Below are 23,203 nucleotides of genomic sequence, written 5' to 3' on the forward strand. Positions count from 1 at the left end.
TGAAGATGTTAGAATCAACTAGTCCAATGGACCAATGGGCCATGCGAACATCAGTCACCCTGATTCTGAAACCAGAAGAACTAGATGTGCTGGCTACAATTATCAATTGCTCTGAAAGGCATCACTTTAGAAGGTTCAGGGTAAAGTGGGAGAAAATGTAGAACAAAACTTAAAATTATATATAAAAAAAAAAAACCATGCTTACTGATCAGAAAGAGACTGGAGCAACCCAGGCTATGGCCCTTGACCACCCTTCAGGTTTGGAATGGAACTCACAGTCAACCCTTATTGTTAAATGACTTCTCCCTGACTTTGAATTGGAATGGTTTTCTTCTAGGGAGGCTTTGACTGGGACATCAGTGTATGAATCATCTCACACTCTGAGGTGGTCTTCCCTGACTTCAAGGTTCATAAAGGTGTTATTAGGAAATAAAGTTGTGATTGTATGGTCTGTGTATAGTACTTGGCTTTTAAATTTAAAAATATTAAAACAAAATTTTAAGCCAAACTTTACATAGGTACATAGGGAGGACAACAATACTATTAAGGTACTCTCACCATGGAATGGTAAACCTTTTAAGATAAAAAAGGCAACCTTTACCTAAGGACAAAGTTGAAAAGGTATGAGAAGAAGGGTGGAATGTTAATAAGAACCACAGGGAGACGGTGGAATAAGCGTTGTTACATGGACAGCTTTGCTATCACTGACATGAAATAAAGTACACAATTTGTTGAATGTAAAACTGAAGATCTTGTCTTTAAACCATCGCTCAATTCGCAACAAAAAATTTTATCCAAAGAAGTGTTTTTAAATGTAATATACTTTTTATAGTAAAATACTTATTTTTAAGTAATATTTTTGTAGCAATATACTTTCAGGAAGTGGTTCAGAGCTAGATGTGGTTGAATAGCTAAGTGGCTGAGTTTGTGAAATTGGATGATACATAAGTCTCTATGTTCAGCTCTTATCGTTAGATAACTTCTCCATAACTTTGAATTGGAATGACTCTCTACCTGTGAGGTTTTGCTGGGACATCCGTCTACCCTAATTCCAAGGTTCTTAGAGGTGCTACTAGGAAATTTAATTGTTCTTATATAGATTCTGTATTGTACTTAACTTTAAAATTTTAAATATAAAAATAAAATAAAAAGAGCTTTCAGTGCTGATATTACCATGTTTTAGCCTGCAGGAACAAAAGATTTTCCTTGGTAAAAGAGCTTGACATTAAAAAAAGAAGAAGCAAGAAAGGAAAGCACTTAGCTAGCACTGCAGTCATATGATTGCACTCACCAGTTGTGTGGCTTTAAATCTGACTCCACACATGCCCAGACCAGGGATCAGAAATGCATCTGGGTAGCAGAAGCTGGTCCCTGTAGTCTCCTCCACCTCCTTTTGTTGTTTGTTTTTGTAACACATGTTAAGTCCCAAAGAGACAAACAAGGATAGAATGGTTTTCTCGTTTCCATCTGGTTCTCTGCCAGAGATGAAAAGTCTGAGCAAAGCATCAGATTTCAATGTTGTGAACTGCTGAGGAACCTCACTTTCTTGTTCGTTCATCATAATTGTTTTTCTCAAATATTATTCCACTAAGTACAAGGCAATAGAATACAATAAAATAGTCACAAGGCTTTTTCTACTTACCACCACAATTTCTTATTAATATTGTTGCATTTTTCTTTTCTGTCTTAATTTATAGTAATGCATTCTGAAAGAAAGACTGTGTTTTGCCATTTTAAACTCCTGAAATTACAAGCTACAAGTAGGTCTTGGGTTTAAAAAAACAAAACAATATGAAAACCAGTTTGGCTATATGAATCTAATGATAAGTCTGCTATTTGCAACTCAGAATACATTTTTCATTTTTGTTAAGTACCATGGAGTCGGTTCCGACTCATAGTGATCCTGTACAGGGTTTCCAAGGCTATAAATCTTTACGGGAGCAGAAAGCCTCCTCTTTCTCCTGCAGACAGCTGGTAGTTTCAAACTGCCAACCTTGAGGTTAGCAGCCCAATTCGTAACCACTACGCTAAATGGAGAATGATATCCCAGATTTTTTCCCCAATTACATTACACATTATTTTGCACATAAACATTTCAGTCAATTTCATAGTGGAAGCTTAGAATGCCTTAGAATATGGGCAAAGTGGGAGACAAGAACTCTTCCTCTTTTAGGAGTGTGACCCCTCATTGGAGGAACCATTTGGAGAGGTGACGATGGTACCTGTACTATGGAAGGTACAGCATTGCTTTGTGGCACCATTGCCATTGTTTCTATCCCAGTTGAGTACAAGACTCCACAAGCAGAGGGCAGTAGAGACCTGGCAGCTGTTCATATTCACAAGTCAATTGTAAATAGAAAATTTTCGAGTAAGAGATAGCCCTCCCAAAAATGATTAAGCCTTATTAAATTAAAAGTTACAATCTGGAAGTGTCTTTGGGACTTTATTTTCAAAATGCATTATGACTTTTACTGCATATTACTAGAGTAGGAATTTCTTTCATCTGAAATTTTATTGCAAAAATTTTCAAACATTCATGAAAGTAGTGCGAATAATAGGATGGATTTTTATATCTCCAATACCCTAATTAACAATCATCTACATTTCGGTCCTTAGCATTCAGCTATTTTTTTATCTTTTTCTCTTTCCTTGCTAAAATATTAAAGCAAAACCTAGATCTCATGTCATGCATACTTCAATTATTCATCTGAAAAATAATTATTTTCTTACAAAACTATAATTGCATATAATTCCCCATTTTTTAAAGCAAGCAGTACTTTTTTATCATTTAATAATGTCCTTTAAGGTCAGCGGTTCGAAACTACCAGCTGCTCCGCGGGAGAAAGATGAGGCTTTCTACTCCTGTAAAGATTTACACCCTCGGAAACCCTGTACAGGGTCGCTATGGGTCGAAACCGACTCGACGGCACTTAACAACAACAACAATATCCATAATAAGCTTCCTCTTATTGCCTATAAAATATCTTATGGATGGTTCAAATCAGTATTTAAGCAAGACCCACACATTTTATTCGATCGTTATGAATCTTAAACATAATTTCAACTTAAGAAGTCCCTCTCTCCTTCCCACATTGCAGGTCATTGAGTTATGATTATAGACCATATCTGTGCCATCACGGCCAGTGGCATTTTTCCCCTTAAGAATCATGTAACTTATTCCTTTATTTCTAATATGAAAGTTAACTCTACAGGTGAGTCACTTCTTTAAATACCATAACAGTATATTAATTTCTCATTGGTAAGCTCTAATAAATTAGTTTCAATGTTGAATCAAAGGAAGCACAACATTCTGTTATCTGCCACTGCTGATGGAAAATGAATAATGCCTTAAAGATTACAAGAATTTTCAATTTACCCAATATTTATTATATAATAAGCCAAATGTTTTAAACATGGCCTGCTGAATGTTTTTATGATCCCTTCCTGTCTCATAGATTTTCAAGAATTTATCATAGAATTTACAGTTTTTGGCATGCATGATTCTTACAGGAAATGATGAGAGAGAATATTACAGTTAGGGACCAAATCTTGAAAGATCTTAACTGATAGCAAGGCATCAGACTTTGAATTGTGTAGAAAGAACTGGAAGGAGAACAATATACAAGTAAAAACCAGGCGAGATGGTACTTTTATTTAAATAAACACAAATCCTACTATTAGCAGTAAGTTCTTACTCCATGGCTCATTATGGGATAAAATGTGTGCCAGAAAACAAATACAATATTGTTCTTTTCCTCCAGTGGTGGTTGGTGTTCTGCTGCCATGAATAATTAAAGTTATTGTTGAAAGGTAGAATATAAAAGTCTGAGAGAAGTATGCCTTGATAACTGTAGTATGTGAATACAGTAATTTAGATAATGTTTATAATACCTTATAGATACTGTTATTATTCCCATTTACAAATAAGGAAATTGAGTTATAAAAAGACCAATATATATTTCCCAAATCACATCATAATAGTTGGAGAATATGGGAAGTTAATTGAAGAACTGTAGCTTTTAACCACACTATTGTGTTCCATCTCCAAATAGAGTTATAAGCTTACTGTTAGGTTTACTTGAGCTCTTGCTGTTGTTAAGTGCTGTCGAGTAGACTCCGACCCAGAGCAACCCTGTATAGGGTTTCCATGGAGCAGCTAATGAGCTTGAACCACCAACCTTGCATTTCAAATGGCTTTGCAGTCTGGAGCATTAACCCACAGCACCACATCAGGACTCCAGTTGGTAGAAAAATGTCTTCCCACTCTCTAAGCCTAACATTGACATTTGTAATATCTCTTAATAGAACATGTGGGGTTTTAGTGTGAGTAATTGTTTATTGCATATATATTACAATATACATTTAGTGTTAAGTGTGTGTATTCCTTTTGTTTAAACAGGTAATCAATAGTCTTGGTCCTTTGGAACTGATTCTTAATACTCCAAGCCATCATAGAGTTCATCATGGTAAGGAAGTTCTATTTCTTTGTGCTCTCCTTCTTCAGTTATTTAAAAACTATAGATAGTATTTTGCACTACTTTACTTCATCACAGGTGTCTAACAGCACACATTATGTAAATAACTATAGTTTCTTCCTTTGTATCTGGACAAGCTTCATCTCCCAAGTAGGGTTTGTGGGAGGGGATGGGGAGGTAATAAAAATAATACTTCTTTTATCTGGAATTTAGATTTTCCTTCTCACCTATAGCTCAGTTCAGTTGTAGTGAAAAACAATGTTGACCAAGTAAGGCCTATATATATTATGTCTACAAGGAAGATATGAAATAAACACTTTGACCTCCATACCTGAGGACCATTTCTATCTACAACCTGAGAAACCCTAGTCTTGAAGCCTTTGGTATTGGAGAACAGCCTAACAACGTCCCTGCCTAAGTTCTGTGTACAAACTCGCTGCACACTACATTTGCTAGTCAATAACTAAAACTAAAACTAAATGTTTTCAAGACTGCTGCTTAACTGATAACATAAATGTACACCATAGATGTGTGCAAGAATGTATATATCAGCATTATTTACAATTGAAAATAAATCTTAAATGTTCATAAACAGTTAAAAGGATAAAGATATTGTGGTATAATCATGAAATAGAAACTTTTAAAACAATGAAAATGTCTGAACTGCTTGCTCTATGAATCTCATATAGTATATGACATATGGCATGCATTAATCTCACAAATACAATGTTGAAAGTAAGGAGCATATAATAAAAGAATATTATATTGTTAAATATTATAAATTCCCAGAAAAATATTAATCTATGCTTTCAGAGGAGTCCTGGTGTGGCACTGTTAGTTAATGCATCAGTCTACAAAGCCTTTTGAACTGCAAGATCGGCAGTTCAAGCTCATTATCTGCTCCTTGGAAACCCTCTAGAAGGTGGCTGTGGGTTGGAACTGCCTGGATAGCACCTAACATCTAACATTATGCCAACAGAAGTCAGAATAGCAGTTATACCTGAGAGGATTATGTTTGACTGAATACAATAAGGCCTTTAGGGAGCTGGTAATGTTTTACTTCTTGTTTTGCATCATAATGACATAGTTATGCTTACTTTATAAAGAATCATGAAGTTATACAATTATGATCCATTCTCTTTTCTGTTTGCATTGTATATGATTATATCAGTAATATAAAATCTTTGCTTAAAACACAAAACAAAATGAACCAAAAATCTGAAAAACTAAAAAAACAAGATTCATCAAAAGGATATTCTATTTCTTTCAACAAACTGATGCAGCACTGGAGGCACTCACTGATCTATGCCAAAAAATTTGGAAAACAGCTACCTCGCTAACCAATCAGAGGCCATCCATATTTGTGCCTATTCCAAATAGAGGTGATCCAATGGAATGCAGAAATCATTGGGAAAAAAATATCACATGCAAGTAAAATTTTGCTGAAGGTAATTAAAAAATGGCTACAACAGTACATCAACAGAGAACTGTCAGAAATTCAACTGGATTCAGAAGAGGATGTGGAACTAGGCTTATCATTGCTGATGTCAGGTGGAAACTGTCTGAAAGCAGAGAATGCCAAAATTAGACCAAGAAAACATGGTTTAACATCAGAAATGGTGTGTGGCAGGCTGTATTTTTTTTACCATATTTATTCATTCTTCATGTTGAGCAAATAATCTGAGAAGCTGGTTTATACAAAAGTAAACATGGCATCAGGACTGGAGGAAGACTTATTAACAGCCTGTGATATGGAGTTGATACACCCTTGTTTTCTGAAAACAAAGAGGACTTAAAATACTTGCTGTGAATAACAAAGACAACAACCTTCAGTATGGATTGTACCTCAATGTAAAGAAAACAAAAATCTTGATCACTGGACCAATAAGTAGCATCATGATAAATGGAGAAAAACTTGAAATTGTCAAAGATTTCATTTTGCTTGGATCCACTGTCAGTACTAAGGGTAGCAACTGTCAATAAATCAAATGTATTCTATTAGGCAAATCTCCTGCTTTAAGCAGCTTGATAGCAAAGAAACCAGTTTGTGGACTAAGGTGTGTTTGACCAAAGCCATAGAATTTTCATTCATCTCAAATGCATATGAAAGTTGGACAATGAATAAGGAGGGCTGTAGAATAATTGATACATTTGAGGTATGGTGTTGGAGAAGAATATTAAAAGTACCACGAACTACCAAAAGAACAAACAAATCTGTGTTGGAAGAAGTACAACCAGAATGTGCTTTATAAACCGGGATTGCGAGACTTCATCTCTTATACTTTGCTCAGATTATCAGGAAAGACCAGTCCATGGAGAAGGACAACATGATTGGTAAAGTGGAGGGTCAGTGAAAAAGAGGAAGACCCCCAATGAGATAGAATGGCACAGTGTCAGCAGCAATGGGCGCAAGGGTAACAAAGATTGTGAGAATGACACAGGACCAGGTAGCTTTGTTCTGTTGTGCATAGGGTTGTTGTGAGTCAGAATCGACTCTTTGTCACCTGACAACAATTTCTTCTTCCTTCCCTTCTTCAGTTATTTAAAAATTGCATTATTTTACATTATTTCACTACATAACAACTAATCAGCACAGCACTTACAAATTTCCATCAAAAATACATTGTTGTTGTTGTTGTTGTTAAGTGCCATTGAGTCAGTTACAACTCATAGTAATCTTGTATAGGATTTCCAAGGAATGACTGGTATGGTTGAACCACCAACCTTGTGGTTCAAACCATTTTCAAGCCCTAAAGCCACACTTTGGCTCCTTAAAACCCCCCATATATCCTTTTGCTGTTGTTCAAACATTTTTATTATCTAATTCTCAAGTTTTTTGATAAAGTATGCTATGTTTTAGGGGTTTGGAGGGCCCAATAAGTAACATCATTCTTTCTGATCTAAGTCTAGCTGAACTTAAGTAATACAAATTAGACAGAGAAAAAACATCACATTTATAACTGATAAAGTTGACTGATGTATGTGCTTTGATATGAACATAATCTAGCATCCCCAAACTGGACTTTAGAATTACTCTACCCAAGGAGTCCTGGTGTGGTGCTGCAGGATAATGCACTGGACTGCAAGGCCAGTTTGAACGATATAGTTGATGATTCAAACCTGTCAGCCACTCCTCAGAAACCCTATACAGGGTCACTATGGGTTGGAACTGACTCAATGGCACTTAGCAACAACAACCATGCCCAAGGCAAAAAAGGCCTGGTGATGCAGCAGGTTAAGTATTGGGCTGCTATCCAGAAGATCAGCAATTCATACCAAGCAGCCTATCTAAGGGAGAAAGATGAGGCTGTCTGCCTCCTGTAAATATTTACAGTCTCAGAAACTCTACAGAACAATTCTACTCTGTCCTATAGGGTTGCTGTGAGTTGGAATTGAGATGATATAGATGATGGGTATGTGTGTGGTATCCAAGACATCACATTGGTCTTTCAGATTTACCTTCCCAAAGGGAGCAAGTCTTTCTCCCCATGACAGGGAGCAGAGATGCACAATTTCCCACAAGAAGAACATAGAACATGTCGACCTGTGCATGTTCATTTACTCTTCCAAACTCAACATTCTCCACTCACAGGAAAGATTTCATGAGAGGATGGAGAGACCAAGAATGTTAATTTGGGGTTTTCTCCATATAGAATGAAAGCAAAAATTCTCATCATGGACCAATAAATAACATAATGATAATTGGAGAAAAAATTGAAGTTGTCCAAGACTTCATTTTGCTTGAATCCACTATCAACACTCATGGAAGCAGCAGTCAAGAAATCAAATGATATACTGCATTAGAGAAATCTGTTGGACAATACATCTTTTTTTAAATGTTCAAGAGCAAAGATGTCAGTTTGTGGACTAATGTTTGCCTGACAAAGTCATAGTATTTTTAATCTCTTCTATTCATGTGAAAGTTGGACAATGAATAAGGAAGTTGGCAGAATTGATACATTTGTGTTATGGTATTGGAGAAGAATATTAAAAGTGCCATGTATTGCTGAAAGAAAGAAACAAATCTATCCTGAAAAAAAAAGTGCAGCCAGAATAGTCCTTAGAAGCCAGGATGGTCAGACTTCTCTCATGTTGTCAGGAGGGACCAGTCTCTGGAGAAGGACATCATGCTTGGTAAATTGGAAGGTCAATGAAAAAGATGAAGACACCAATGAGATAGATGGGCACAGTGGCCGCAGCAGTGGGCTCAAGCTTAACATCATCGTGAGGGCGATGCATGACTAGACAGTGTTGTGTTCTGTTGTGTATAAGGTTGCTATGAGTTGGAACCAACAAGATGGCACCTAACAACAACGAGTGAGGAAGTGAAAATTGACAAATAAAAGAGAAGGAAAAGAAAAAGGTTTTCTTCTCTTGGATACCAGAACACATTCTCACTCCTTTACTCCTGTTGCTTTCAATCAGGGTTTCTCAATCTAAGGAATATTGGTATTTTGGAATGAATAATTGTTCCTTTTTGGGGAGCACCATGGCTCCATATGTTAAGCACTGATTGTGAACGATAAGGACCACATATGTTAAGCACTGATTTGAGCGATAAGGTAACCTTTCAAGGTGTCAGTCTGCAGGAGAAAGATGAGACTTTATGCTCCTGCAGAAATTTAAAGCCTCAGAAACCCTAAACAGGGTGGCTATGAGTCTAAACCAACTCTAAGGTATTTAACAACAATTGTTTCTCATGAGGGCTGTCCTATGCGTTGATGTTTAAAAGCAGTCCTGGTCTTTTACTTTTAGATGCCACAGGTACCCCTTTCCAGTTGTGACCCCAAAATTGTCCACAAGCAATGTCCCCAAGGGGAGAAATTATTCCCAATTGAGAACCATTGTTTAGATCATGTAGGGCCATGGATGTGGATGTGTGCAGCTGACCCCAAAGCTCTTTTATGATTAAAAAAAAAAAAAAAAAAAAAAGTAGTGAAGCCTCATTGTAAATAGAAAGTTTTCCTCCTGGAGCAGTTGCAGAAAAAAAGATAAAGATTACAACTCAGATAAAAAATTAAAGTAAATATCATAGGTTCATTATTCCTTAATTTTATTTCCTATTAATTTTTTCCTGAGTGATTTAATTTTTATTAGTCATCTATACTATAGCCCTGAAAAATAACTTAGAACTGTCTCATGTTAAAAAAAATGCATAATTATATTTCCTTTTTTAATAAGATGACTGAAAATAAAGAAAATGAATACGTAATTTGTTAGCAAACAAGGCATAGTGTTATCAGAGCAAAGACATTATCAGAAAACTCATTTTGTTCTTTAAGACATAATTTTATGACTGTGTTCTAAAAATACCAGACACCTAACAACAGACAAAGATCACAAATTGATTTATTTACTTTGTAATGTTTTTGACTCATAGGAAGAAACCGTTATTGCATAGACAAAAATTATGCTGGTACTCTGATTATCTGGGACAGAATTTTTGGTAAGTAAATGTTTGAAATTTTTCAAAAGTGAATTACCTCCTTTATACACAGAAAGTAAAGAAAAAAAATCATATTATTAATGTTTGTCTTTCAGGGACATTTGAGGCAGAAAATGAAAAAGTTATATATGGCCTAACCCATCCCATTAATACATTTGAACCCTTCAAGGTGCAGGTAATGTAATTAGCTTTATTCATTCTGAGTTTATATCTTTTCATAAATCTCATAGCTAAGAGAAAAAAATCAGTTGTTGAAAGGCAAAAAATTCTACTTTTCCTGAAAATCTATTTCATATTAATATTTTTAAATTGTAAATAATTTGGAAATAACTCTGAGACTCAAATCAAATCAGGCGAGATACAGTTTAAATATGCCTGTTACCTAGAATGAAAGAAAACAAAAGTGGCTCTTCGTCAAACATATTCTCAGAATAGAACTGAAATATATTCATGTATTCAGAAGCAGTCGTACCTGGTGTGGCGCTGTGGGTTAATGCACCAGACTGCAAAGCCATTTGAACTGCAAGGTCGGTGGTTCAAGCTCACCAGCTGCTCCTTGGAAACCCTATACATGGTTGCTATGGGTCAGACAGCACTTAGCAACAAGAACAACAACATTAAGGAAAATATTTGATACAGGCTGTATGACTCTGCTTAGAAATTCAACATGAGGCCTTTGTCCTGAATGTCAGGAGGGATTATGCATTGGTTAGGTATGCAGATTACCAAACCCTCTAAGACTTGTTGAACTAGACTGGTTTTCTGTCAGACATGTGGTGTTGGTTGTTCACTGGACTCAATGTTGGCACTAGAGAAATGAGGAATGTCTGGAGCTCAGGTCCATCAGCATCAGACCAACCAAATACTCCTGGGTTTGGTGTCGTTGTTGTTAAAATCCATGGAGTCAGTTCCGACTCATAGCGACCCTGTACAGGGTTTCCGAGGCTGTAAATCTTTACGGGAGCAGAAAGCCTCAACTTTCTCCTGCAGAACGGCTGGCAGTTTCGAACTGCTGACCATGAGATCAGCAGCCCGATTCATAACCACTACGCTACCAGAGCTTGTAAATGAGAAAAAGATACAAATGTGTGAAAAACTTGAGATCAGTGTACAACAGTTGTGCATAGCTTGCACAGATGTACTCATACGTTGTGTCTAGTTTGCAAACCTACTTCTTCCAATTGTCAAGAAAGTGAGGAAAAATAATTGGTCTGGGTTGAACTCCTACTAGGTGCAGAGCGCTATCAAGAACTCAACACACAATATTTATTGTAATGACTACTAAAACATAATAAGTTGTGGCTATTTTTATCCTTATTTTTAGTGGATGAAACCAAAGTTCCCCGATATTATGGATTCAATTGTGCCCCTTCCCGTATCTGTGTTTTAAATCCTAACCTCTATGCCTTGTTTATAATCTCATTCGGAAATGGGTTGTTTTAGTTACCAAGCAGGATTAGTGCTGTTTTTGCCTTAAATCAATCTTTTTTGAGATATAAAAGTGATTAAATAATCAAGAAAGAGAAGCTGAAATGGGAGAAGAGAGATGCCTAGGAACAGAAGCTAAAAGAGATAAAGACCTTCCTTCAGAGACAATAGAGAGAAAAAGACTTTCCCTAGAGTTGGCACCCTGAAACCTAACTTCTAATCTCCTAAATTGTGAGTACTCCTGGTGTGGTGCTGTGGGTTAATGCTCCAGACCGTAAAGCTGTTTTTAACTGCAAGGTTGGCGGTTGAAGCTGTTCCTCGGAAACCCTATAGAGGGTCACTAAGGGTCGGAATAGACTCTATGGCACTTCACAACAACAACAATCCAATTTAGGAGAACTGCCCAAAATTCAAGCCAGATTCAGAAGAGGATGTGGAAGCAGGGATACCATTGCTGATGTCAGGTGGACCGTGACTGCAAGGAGAGAATACCAGAAAGATGTTTGTTAGTGATTTATTTACTATGCAAAGGCTTTCAATTGTGTGGAACATGACAAACTATGGGTAACATTATGAAGACTGGGTTTTCCAGAACACTTCATTGTACGCATGGCAAACCTTTACATAGACCAAAAGACAGTTGTTTGAACAGAACAAGGGGATTCTGAATGGTTTCAAATCTGGAAAGGTGTGCTCCAGGCTTACTAGAGAAAAGACTGAAGTTGTCACAGGCTTAGTTTTGCTTGGCTCCACAATCAACATTCATAGATGCCCCAGTCAACCAAATGACGTATTGCATTAGGTAAATCTGCTGTACAAGACTTTTTTAAAGTGTTCAAGATCAAAGATCAGCCTTAGGACTATGGTATGCTTGACTGAAGCCATGGTATTTTCAATTGTGTCGTATACATGTGAAAATCAGACGATGAATAAGGCAGAACATAGAAGAATCAATGTATTTGAATTGTGGTGTTGGAGAAGAATAATAAAAGTAGTATGGACTTCCAGAAGAACAAATATATCTGTGTTGGAAGAAGTACAGCCAAAATGCGCCTTAGAAGCCAGGGTTGTGAGACTTCGTCTCTCCTACTTTGGATATGTTATTAGGAGTGACCTGTCTCTGGAGAAGGATATCATGCTTGGTGAAGTGGCGAGTCAGTGTCAGCAGCAACAGGCTCAGATTTATCAAAAATTATGAGGATGACACAGGTGGGAAGTGTTTAGTTCTGTTGTGCATAGAGTTGCTTTGAGTCGGAACAGGCTTGATGGCACGTAACAACAACAGCAGATAGTGAGAAAACAAATTTATGTTTGTTAAAGCCACTTATTTATGATATGTTTATTATACTAGTCCTGGAGTCCAGGTGGCACTGTAGAATAAGCATTGAACTGCTAACCAAATGGTCAGCAGCTCAAACTCCATGGGAGAACTATGTGGCTTTCTGTTACCATACATGTTTACAGTCTTGAAAACACTATTCAGGGCTGTTATGGATCAGAATCAACTCACAGATAGTAGGTTTGGGTTGTATCTTACCTTAGCAGCACTACATAGCTAAAATACCAGGATTTACATAATGTATCCAAGGTCACAGAATTGCTCAGATACAAACATACTCAAGGGTGGCTATAGGTCAAGTCTTAACTCACTTACTTAACCCAGTTTAACACTTACATTATGCTGCCCTTGTTACTAAAAATAGGACATTACAAAAGAGCCTTTATGCTGCAAATATAAGACATTTATCTTTTAATTCTTCAAAAGAGAAGATGATAACTATATCTCTTCTCAATTCTTGGTATTGTAAAACTTGGTTAGGTGTTACTAAGAACACTATATGTCAGGAGATTACAGAATAAATGTTTTAAGGTATTCTTAAAGTAATCTACATTGTAGAATTGATGCCAGTTTAGAAACAATACACCGAGAAATTTTTGTTCATTGTGTAGGCTAAGTGTTAATCTTCTACATGCTCACTTAAATTGTCAGAAATGCCAACTCATCAGGTTGTGATACTTAGAAACTCCTAAACATACATAAGCACATACTGTAGTTTGTTGTGTGTGTATTCCTTTAGACATGGATACATTTCTTGTCTAACAGTCAGACACATCCATCAAAAGCAATTTAGGATGTTCCTTACTAGATGGAGGCTTTTGTTTTGTTTTTGTAGTTTATTTGCTGTTACTTTAGGGCCCAGACCATTCACTTTACTCTCCTTTGGAGTTTTAGAATGGTGGTGGTGGTGGTGGTGGTGGTGGTGGTGGTTATGTATCTTGGAGTCGGCTCTGACTCATAGTGACCCTGTATAAGGTTTCTGAGGTTGTAAATCATTACAGAAGCAGAAAACCTCATCTTTCTCCTGTGCAACAGCTGATAGTTTTGAATTGTTGACCTTGAGGTTAGCATCCTGACTTGTAAGCACTATACTACCAGAGCGCCTTATAGAATATTTTGGGACAAATGACAAGAAAATAGTTTAGCATTTTAAACCTGTACCATACGCTTTTCATGGTTTGTGTCTAAAATGATGAAAATAAGTACAGTCAGTTTTCAAAGTAATAAAATAGATGAGCATTTTAATGTTTATAACTCCTTAAAACATTCATTATAATTACAAATTTCAAGGATAATTTTTCATGTAACATTTGCCCTTCATTAAAATATGCTCACCTAAATCCACAGTGGCCTTTAATTGCTTCAGATTCCGTGTTGCAATATTTCAAGCAATTTTTTAAAACTATTTGTATAATACAGGAAGTTTAAAGACAGTGAAAATACAAGTGAAACCACAAAAACCCATAAAGCCCAAACATTTTTCTTAATTAATTTATTCTAAACATAAAGTGGAACTCACCCATAGAGTCTATAGCTGATACTCAACCTCTAGGACAATGCCTACTTCTATGATGCATTTTAATCACATGTATGGCTTATACATGGGGGACTTCAAAAAGATTGTGAAAAAAGGGAATTAAAATAATCACTGAATTTTTCACTGAGTTTTTTGAAGCCCACACTCAAACATCTCATGCATGCTTCATTCCATCTCATACATTGAAATTCCCTCAACGTAACATCATTTTTACCATTTTGTCACTGTTTTTTGTTTCCATTCCTCCGTTTTTCCCCAACCCTTCTAAACTCTGTCCTTGGGTAAATGTTACCCTTTTGATCTCAAATGGTTGACCATTCTATGGGGTACCTTCCTCACGAGTGCTGTTGGTCCCTCCATAGACCTATCTATTGACTGGCTGAAAACTGAGCCATGGGGGTGAGTTCAGTTCCAGACTTGAAGGATAGCAAAAGGCCTTATCTGAGAATTCTACACTACTAATTTAGTTCCAGACCTGAAAGGTGACCAAGGGTGTTCCACCAGTAAGCCTGGTCTCTTTTTCTTTTTGTCATTTTCATTTTGTTCCACAGTCTCTCTCACTCTATTTAGAACCTTCTAATATAATCCATTTCTGAGCAGTTAGTAGTGGTAGCCAGGCACCACCCAGTTCTTCTGGTCTCAGGTTTGTGGAGACTGATGTTCCCATGTTTCTTTGGCTAATTGTTTCCATTAATTTTAAACACTCTTCCTTCCTCCAGATGAGGAAAGACCAATAACTGCACCTTGGTGGTTGGTGGTTATGTGCTGTGGAGTCAGAACCGACTCATAGCGACCCTGCACAGGGTTTCCGAGGCTGTAAATCTTTACGGGAGCAGAACGCCTCATCTTTCTCCCATGGAATAGCTGGTAGTTTCAAACTGCTGACCTTACGGTTCACAGCACAATTCATAACCACTACGCTACCAGAGCGCCTTAGATGTGCCAAAAGGAGCTTTTAAGACCTGTGTCTTTACTTAGCAAATAACAATTTACAACGTTTTCTTTGTCGACTATGTTATGCCAGTTGACCATGGTGTCCCCTCAGACTGTGGTCCTGAGCTCCCAGTACTAGCACATAGTCTCCCAAGGTATTTTCTTATGTCTAAGAAGTTTTCATAATCACCTCCGCCCCCGTATGCTCTACTACATTCATGGATATATTTGTATCAAATACAAATATCCTCTGTCAAACCTATATATATTTGTGAGCACTCTCCTTCCCACTCCTGTTCAACTTTGTGTCTATTCATGTTTACCATTAGATCACCATGACTGAAGAATTGTGTACATGACAGTATTTACCTCTGTTGCCTTTAACTCTAGAAATCTTTATTAGACAAAAATGTCAAAATATGAACCTATTGTTTCTAGACTTATCTTCCACCTCCATACATTTCTGAAGGTGGTATTTACATCTCTCTCAGCTGCTCCTCAGAAACCCTATACAGGGTCGCTATGGGTCAGAATCTACTCGACCAGCACTTAACAACAACAACAACAACAACAAGGTTTTCTTGAAGAATTGCACACTCTTGTTTATACCACATAAAAATGATAGTTTGGGCATTCTTGAAAGACCCAAATTATATTTCTTTTAAATGCTTTTTGAGTTTTGGGAACATAGGAGTCTGAAAGAGCAAGATCAGGGCTTTACATTGGAATGGGGTAAGGTTTCCCAATGAAATCCTTGTAAGATAGCCTTTATTATACTTGATGAATGAGCAGGTATGTTGTTGCTATGGGGAAGAAAAAAACAACTCTTCAGTATAACTTTCTGACCTTTTTGCTCCTCAGTGCAGTTTTCAATTTTCTTAAAACTTCTTCATATTGAGCAAATGAGCCACAGACAAATCATCCTGTGTCCTCAGAAAAAATCTATTGAGATTATGCCCTTGAAATCCCCCCAAACCATTGTAACAACTTCTTGAGCTAACTTCTCTATATTAAATTGAACTGGCCCAGCAGATTCCCTTGGAAGCCACTATATCTCTTTTGAAGGTATCCTAATGAGACTAGGACAAATGTATACCTGAGATAGTTGATCTGTAATCCTCCACTGATTGCAGAGACATATTTAAACACATTTTGTTTGTAATAAATAATGTATTAACTGGAACCCTAGTGGCAATACTTTTTGGCTTACATCATATGTGTATATGACCACTTGTCAGTCACAATGTACTGTCTTGCATTTTGTTGTGCTGCTGGTAGCTATGCTACTGGTGTTTCAAGTACCAGCAAAGGTTTTAATGGAGCTTCTGGACTAAGACAGTTTAGGAAGAAGGAATTGGAGGTCTAATTCTGAAAAAGATTGGACCTTGGAAACCTTACAGAAAGCATTGTCTGATAAAAATACCTGAATAGGAACCCCTCAAGTTAGAATGCACTCAAAATAAAAGTGGGGAAGAGCTTCTTCCTCAAAGTAGAGTTGAACTTAATGACATGGATAGTGTAAAGCCTTTAGGACTTTCATTTGGTGATATGACATACCTTAAAATAAGAAGAAACAGGTGCAAACATCCATTGGTAATCAGACAAGAATGCACAAAAAGTATGAATCAAGGCAGTTTGGAAGTTGTCATAAATGAAATTGAACACATAATGATTGACATTCTGGGTATTAGGGAGTTGAAATGGACTGGATTGGCCATTTTGAATCAGACAATCATATGGTCTATTGTGCCAGAAATGACAAATTAAAAAGAAATGGCATAACATTCATCTTCAAAAACACTCCAACATCTATGCTGACGTACAACAGTGTCAGTATAGGAGACTATCTGTAGGTCCACAAGGAAGACCAGATATTTTTCAGATTTACTCACTGACCATCAGTGCTATATATAAAGAAGAAATTGAAGGTTTTTACTATCTTCTGTAGTCTGAGAGTTGTCCAAATATACAAACAAGATGTATTGATAATTGCTGGTGATAAGAATGCAAAAGTAGGGAACAAAGAAGGAAAATATGGTCTTTATGATAAAAAAAAAAAAAAAAACTATGTCAAGGATCACATGACAGAATTTTGCAAAACAAAGGATCTACACATTGGAAATAATTTTTTCAGTAACATAAACCATTACTATATACATATACTATATCCTTGATGGGATGACATCAAGGATATTGTACATGAAGAATGTAGATGTCAAAAGAGACTCTGAAACTTGCTTTCAAATATAGAGAAGTTAAAGCAAGTAAAAAAAAAAAAAAAAAAAAAAAAAAAAAAAGCTGAAATAAGATTTCAAAGGGCTGTATAAGAGGATAAAGTAAAGCTTATTAATGAAATGTACAAAGATTGTAGGTTAGCAAACCAAAGGGAAAAACTCACACAGTATTTCTGAAAGTGAAAAACTAAAGAAGATATTCAATTGTGGAGTTACCGTACCAAAGGATTCTATGGGGACTTCAGAAGTTCTTTGAAAAGTTCCATTATCTTTTTTTTTTTTGCGTGTGAATTGAATAATAGTTTACATGGAAGAATATTGGTTTTGTACTCATCCTATCATATTTCATTTCATTGCAATAATTAAAATCCCCTCCGTGCATCATCATTCAACAGCATTTGCTTCTATTCCCTCTTATTTATTTATTTTTCTTTTTGGATGTACACAACAAAACACTCAGGAATATATAATCATTTAAACAACCAAAGGGCATGTTCTGCAATCATGCTTTCTGGCCTCCAGCACAAAGCCTTTCTCTTTCCATGAGTCTAGAGTCCTCATCTCTGCCTCCATCTGTTGTGTCCCTGCTTCTCTGGATAGGGTCCCACATTTCACTCTCACTCTTGTCCCTTGATGGTCCTAGGTTCCTATGTACCTGGAATGTAAGGTTTACTACTCCCTTCTTTATGTTACAAAAGTTCTACCTTTACAGTTGTGACAATCACAATGAGTCATAATAACAGTTACTCACTATTGAATCATAAGAATCTTATCCCCATCTTCCTTTCACCAGACCCATCTAAATAAGATGAAAACTATTCAGTGGGGATTCTAACTTCCCCTGCACACTCTAAAACTGAATCCGCTCTTGAAAACTTGTAAGCCAGGCATTTTATAGTACCTCACCCCATTTTAGGTAGCCAGTGTCTAAGTTACCCTGTGCACAGAGGGGATAGGATTGATCCTTGATGTGAAGACTTCTTTCCTCTCAGTTGGTATCTTGAGCTACTACATCCATAGTTATAGGTCAAGTTCATCAAATTGTAGCAATTTACACTTGTTTCCCTTTTTAAAATCTTCCTCTAGTCCAGTTCTGATAATCCAGCCATCGAAGCTAGGTCAAATGGGTACTATCTGTAAGTTTGGGAAGCCTTGTGCATCTCCCCTCACTTCATATCACTGGATGCTTCACTCTCAGCTCTAGCCCTCCGTGGCTATGTCCTTGTCCATGGGCTCAGGAGTCTCCAGATCTCACTACACCTCAGACCAACAGACCTTTCTCTTCTCTCTTTCATCTCCAGGTTAACAGGAGTCTATGGAATGTGGTCAGTCTCAGCCCATTTCTTCATTGCTGCCTTCCATTAATCTTTTCTTTCCATTTTTTTCTACCAAATTTTTGAAGCCCCCTCATATACATACATCTAGTAGTACCCTACTAACAATATATTCAAGTTGTAAACAACCATATTTATAAGCCATTTTTGTTTTTGTACATCTTGTTGTTAGTAATATGCACTACATATTTTGTTGTAACAAAATTTGCTGATGGTATCGTTCTCATGCCAATTCCGAGACAAGTGAAGATCATATATTAAAGATATTTATAGTAAAAGGCAATAATAATCAAACAGAAATGATTTTTTGTACTTATGTTAAAACCAACTCTCAGAACTGAAACCTGTCATAAGGTGGGGTTACCTACATTTAACAATCAAATAAAACACAAAATTTGTTTAATTTAAACTTTGTTTTCTTAAGTTTTTCTTATTTTAAATTAGTAATATTTTTATTCCTCCTAGTTCCACCATTTATTATACATATGGAATACATTCTGGGCCACACCTGGATTCTTCAATAAGTTTTCTGTCATATTTAAAGGACCAGGATGGAGTCCAGGTAAACCGAGACTTGGACTGAGTGAAGAAATCCCAGAAGTAAGTAGAGTTCATGGGGTTGGTGATGTTGAGGATTTGTCTTCTGTTCAGGTCAATAGCCATTCTTGATGCAATGGATGATAGCTTCATACCATTTTTTTAAAAGAATGATGCTCCTTTGTTGTTAAGTGCCATTGAGTCAGTTCTGACCCATAGTAACCCTGTATAGGGTTTCTGAGGAACAGCTGGTGAGCTTGAAGCTGTAAATCCATGATCCGTGATTTAATGAGTACACATAGCATAGAGCACAATATAGAGGAGACTTCTTCCAGGAAAGCTTTGCCTCTTAACGAAGAACACAGTTTAAGGAGCAGAGCAACAGAGGCTTGTGTTTTTGTGCAAGACTTATGCTGCATAAACATACAAAGCTCAATCACAGATTCCTGGGACATCAGAGATGGAGGGAACATAGAGATTCATTATAACCTTAATTTTGCTCAAGAAAACTGAGGTGCGCAGAATGGAAAGTCTGAGGTCACACAGCATAAAGGATGTGGCTATTTAGCTTAAAACATAACTTTATTCATGTCATAGTAGTAGAGTAAATACAGAAATCACATTATTAGCCAAAGTAAACAATCTAGAGATTTAAAGTACTAGACTCACACACATAATCAGTTTCAATCTGTGATCCTTCTTATAGGGATGTAAAAACATCCCCCCCCAACACATCTAAAATATATAATCCCTTATCAAAATAATCTCATTAATATTAGTATGTTGTTGTTGTTATGTGCCATGGAGTCGGTTCCACCCATAGCAGGAGTTTATGGGGTTTCTGAGGCTGTAAATCTTTACAGGAGCAGAAAGCCTCGTCCTTCTCCTGCAGAACAGCTGGTAGATTTGAATTGCTGATCTTGCAGTTAGCAACTCAGCTCATAATCCACTATGCTAAAGAACCAATAAATAAACTGCACTGTATTGCAAAATAAACTATGAATATAAAATTTAGGCAATTCTTCAAGGAAATACAATTACATAGATTGTTTAAATATCATTATTTTCTAAAAATTTCATTCTAAATAAATGTATTTTACTACTCAGTAACCAAAGCTGCTGTGATAGTATATCCCAGGCACTCTGGTTATAGTTTCAACCTCTTATCAGGGAAGTTGATAAAAGTGAAAATTATTTGCTTATTTGAGCCCCAACATATTACATAGATGTGCTCCATTTATTCATATTTTCATTTTTTCAATAGATAGATAATCCAAAATTATTCTTTTCAAAGTAATATGGGCACCTAAATTTGATTTGTAAAAATAAAAATGTAGTATTTCTGAGAAATTCAGTAGTTTTAAAGAGTTGGTCCAAATAAAATGTTTCCCTTTGAGGTATGATTAACTACACTACACAAATTAATTTAACACTTTTCATCTGCTTTGCTTTACTTAGTTATACATAGTTAGATCATAGTTATAAATAAATAAATGGGAAAAGATCAAACCTGTTTACTTTGGCATCATTATCAGTATATATTGCTCAATCAATTTTCAAACTGTGCTTTAAACCACAACCAAGCCAGTTGCTGTTGAGTCCGTGACGATTCCTGGCAACCTCAGGTGTGTTTGATTAGAACTGTGCTCTGTAGGTTTGGTTTTCCAAACGTAAATCACAGAACTTTTTTCTAAAACAACTTAGTGTGAATTCAAACCCCCAACCTTTCAGTCAGCAGCTGAGCACTATTGTATTATCAGGAACTCCATATTGTTCTTTTAGGCTCACTAAACAAAAACTGCAATGCCCATAAAGTAAGAAAAAGCTCTGAGACATTTTCCTCTGCAAATAATAAATACAAGGATATTTTGTTTTTAGAAAAAGAATATCAAGCTATATGGTTGCTTTTTGCTTATCCCTTCCTCACTTAGTGTAAATTTCGGTAAGAAGATGCTAAGGAACAATATAATGGGAAGATTTCTCTCTTGTCTACTTAGGTCACTGGAAAAGAAGTTGCATTCTCATCTCCAGCATCTCAGCTGCTAAAGATATATGCTGTTGTTCAATTTGCTTTGATGCTAGCATTTTATGAAGATACTTTTGCAAATAAAGCTGTGAGTAATGTCCATTTTAAATAGCAACTGCTATTTAAATATCATCTCTTATTTCATTTGAAAATGAAAGCAAGCTCCCTTGGCTGTGTTCTGTTTGTCTCTTTAATCATGGCAACATCTCACATTCAGTATCTCACTGAGTTTTACTGAATAGATGAGCTATGTCTAAAACACTTCTTTTAGAACGTCTATTACATAGTATCATATTGATCTAAGTGATAAATAGGAATTTATTACCACAAATAAACTTCATTACAATTACAATAAAAGGATCCTAAATGTGCTAAGGAAAACATACATTAAATATACCATCAAACTTAACTGAAAATATGCAAACAGCAGAAGACAAACCAGATGAGTGGACTATCCATTCTTCACAATGTTATCCTTAGCTTGTCAGAATCTACACAGTTGATCATGGTCCTCTGATCATTAGTGTGTAACACATCAAATATGTTCTTGAGATGACCTCTAAATTCAGGTGGGATATGTTTAAGGTTGTATTTTATCTCATGTGGACTTGTTTCAATTTTCTTTGGTTTCAGCCTGAAAATACATATGAGCAGTATCATCAACCAAAACAAGGCCTTGTTTTGACTGATGATGTTGTGCTTTCCCACGGTCTCTTCTCACATATATAGTCAATTTGATCCTTGTGTATTCAATCTGGAGGGCTCCATGTGCATAACAGTTTTTTATGCTGTTTCCAAATATATTTTCAATGAATAAGTCCTCAGTCTTGCAAAAGTCTATCATGTGCTCTTCGGGATCATTACTGTCAACAAGGTCATATTTTCCAACTTCTGATCCTTTCTTTTTATTTCCAACCTTTGCATTCCAATCACCAGTAGTTATCAATACATCTTAATATTTGATCAATTTCACATTAAAGAAGTTCGTAGGATTCTTCAATATCATCATCACTGTCTTCAGTGGTTGATGCATAAATTTGAATTCTAGTGGTATTAACTGGTCTTCTTTGTAGGCATATGGATATTTTTCTATCACAGTGTTGTACTTCAAGGTGGATCTTGAAATGCTCTTTTGATGATGAATGCAACACCGTTCCTCTACAATACGTCATTTCCAGTATAATAAACCATATGATTGTCAGATTCAAAATGGTTAATATCAGTCCATTTCAGCTTATTGAACTAATTGCTAGCATGTGGATCTTTATATGTTTCATTCAGTTTTGACAACTTCCAATTTTCTTTGAGTCCTACTTGGTACATTCCATGTTATCCAATTATTAATGGGTGTTTGCAACAGTTCTCATTTTGAGTTGTGCCCCATCAGCAAATGAAAGTCTCCATTCACATCATCATGGTCACCTCTACTTTCAGGAGGTAGCTCTTCCCTTTTCACCTTTTGAGTTACTTTCAACCTGAGGTGCTCATATTCTGACTGTATTTGACAATATTCTAATCCTATTCATAATATTTTCATCTTCTGGCACTGCAGATAGAACTGTAAAATGAGGCAACCACTGTGTAAAATGGCATGACATTTCCTCAAAAAGTTGGAAATAGAAATACTGTATGACAGTAATCTCTCTACTTGATATATTCCCTCAAAATGTAAGAGCAGTGACATTAATAGATATTTGCACATCCATGTTTATTGCAGCAGTATTTATGACAGCATAAAAGAGACAGCCTAAATATCAATCACTAGAATAATGGATAAACATTTTATATGTATACAATGGAATGTTATGCAATTTTGAAGCATAACTGTGGATCTAGGAAGCACCTCATAACATGGATGAACTTGGAGGACATGATGATGAATGAAATTAGTCAATCACAGAAGTACATATATTG

General features: G+C 36.2%; 1 protein-coding gene across 1 annotated transcript in view; it reads left to right on the forward strand.

Annotated features, from left to right (window-relative positions):
• AGMO (alkylglycerol monooxygenase) overlaps positions 1 to 23,203 on the forward strand; it is a 249,011-nt gene that overhangs the window by 194,872 nt on the left and 30,936 nt on the right. The window contains exons 6-10 of the mRNA XM_006832291.1: positions 4,400 to 4,466; positions 9,856 to 9,921; positions 10,017 to 10,096; positions 19,192 to 19,326; positions 21,261 to 21,377. Coding sequence (XP_006832354.1) covers positions 4,400 to 4,466; positions 9,856 to 9,921; positions 10,017 to 10,096; positions 19,192 to 19,326; positions 21,261 to 21,377 — 465 coding nt within the window. The remainder of the gene's footprint in view (positions 1 to 4,399; positions 4,467 to 9,855; positions 9,922 to 10,016; positions 10,097 to 19,191; positions 19,327 to 21,260; positions 21,378 to 23,203) is intronic.

The sequence above is a fragment of the Chrysochloris asiatica genome, unplaced genomic scaffold (genome assembly GCF_000296735.1).
Source record: "Chrysochloris asiatica unplaced genomic scaffold, ChrAsi1.0 scaffold00006, whole genome shotgun sequence".
Classification (NCBI taxonomy): Eukaryota; Metazoa; Chordata; class Mammalia; order Afrosoricida; family Chrysochloridae; genus Chrysochloris; species Chrysochloris asiatica.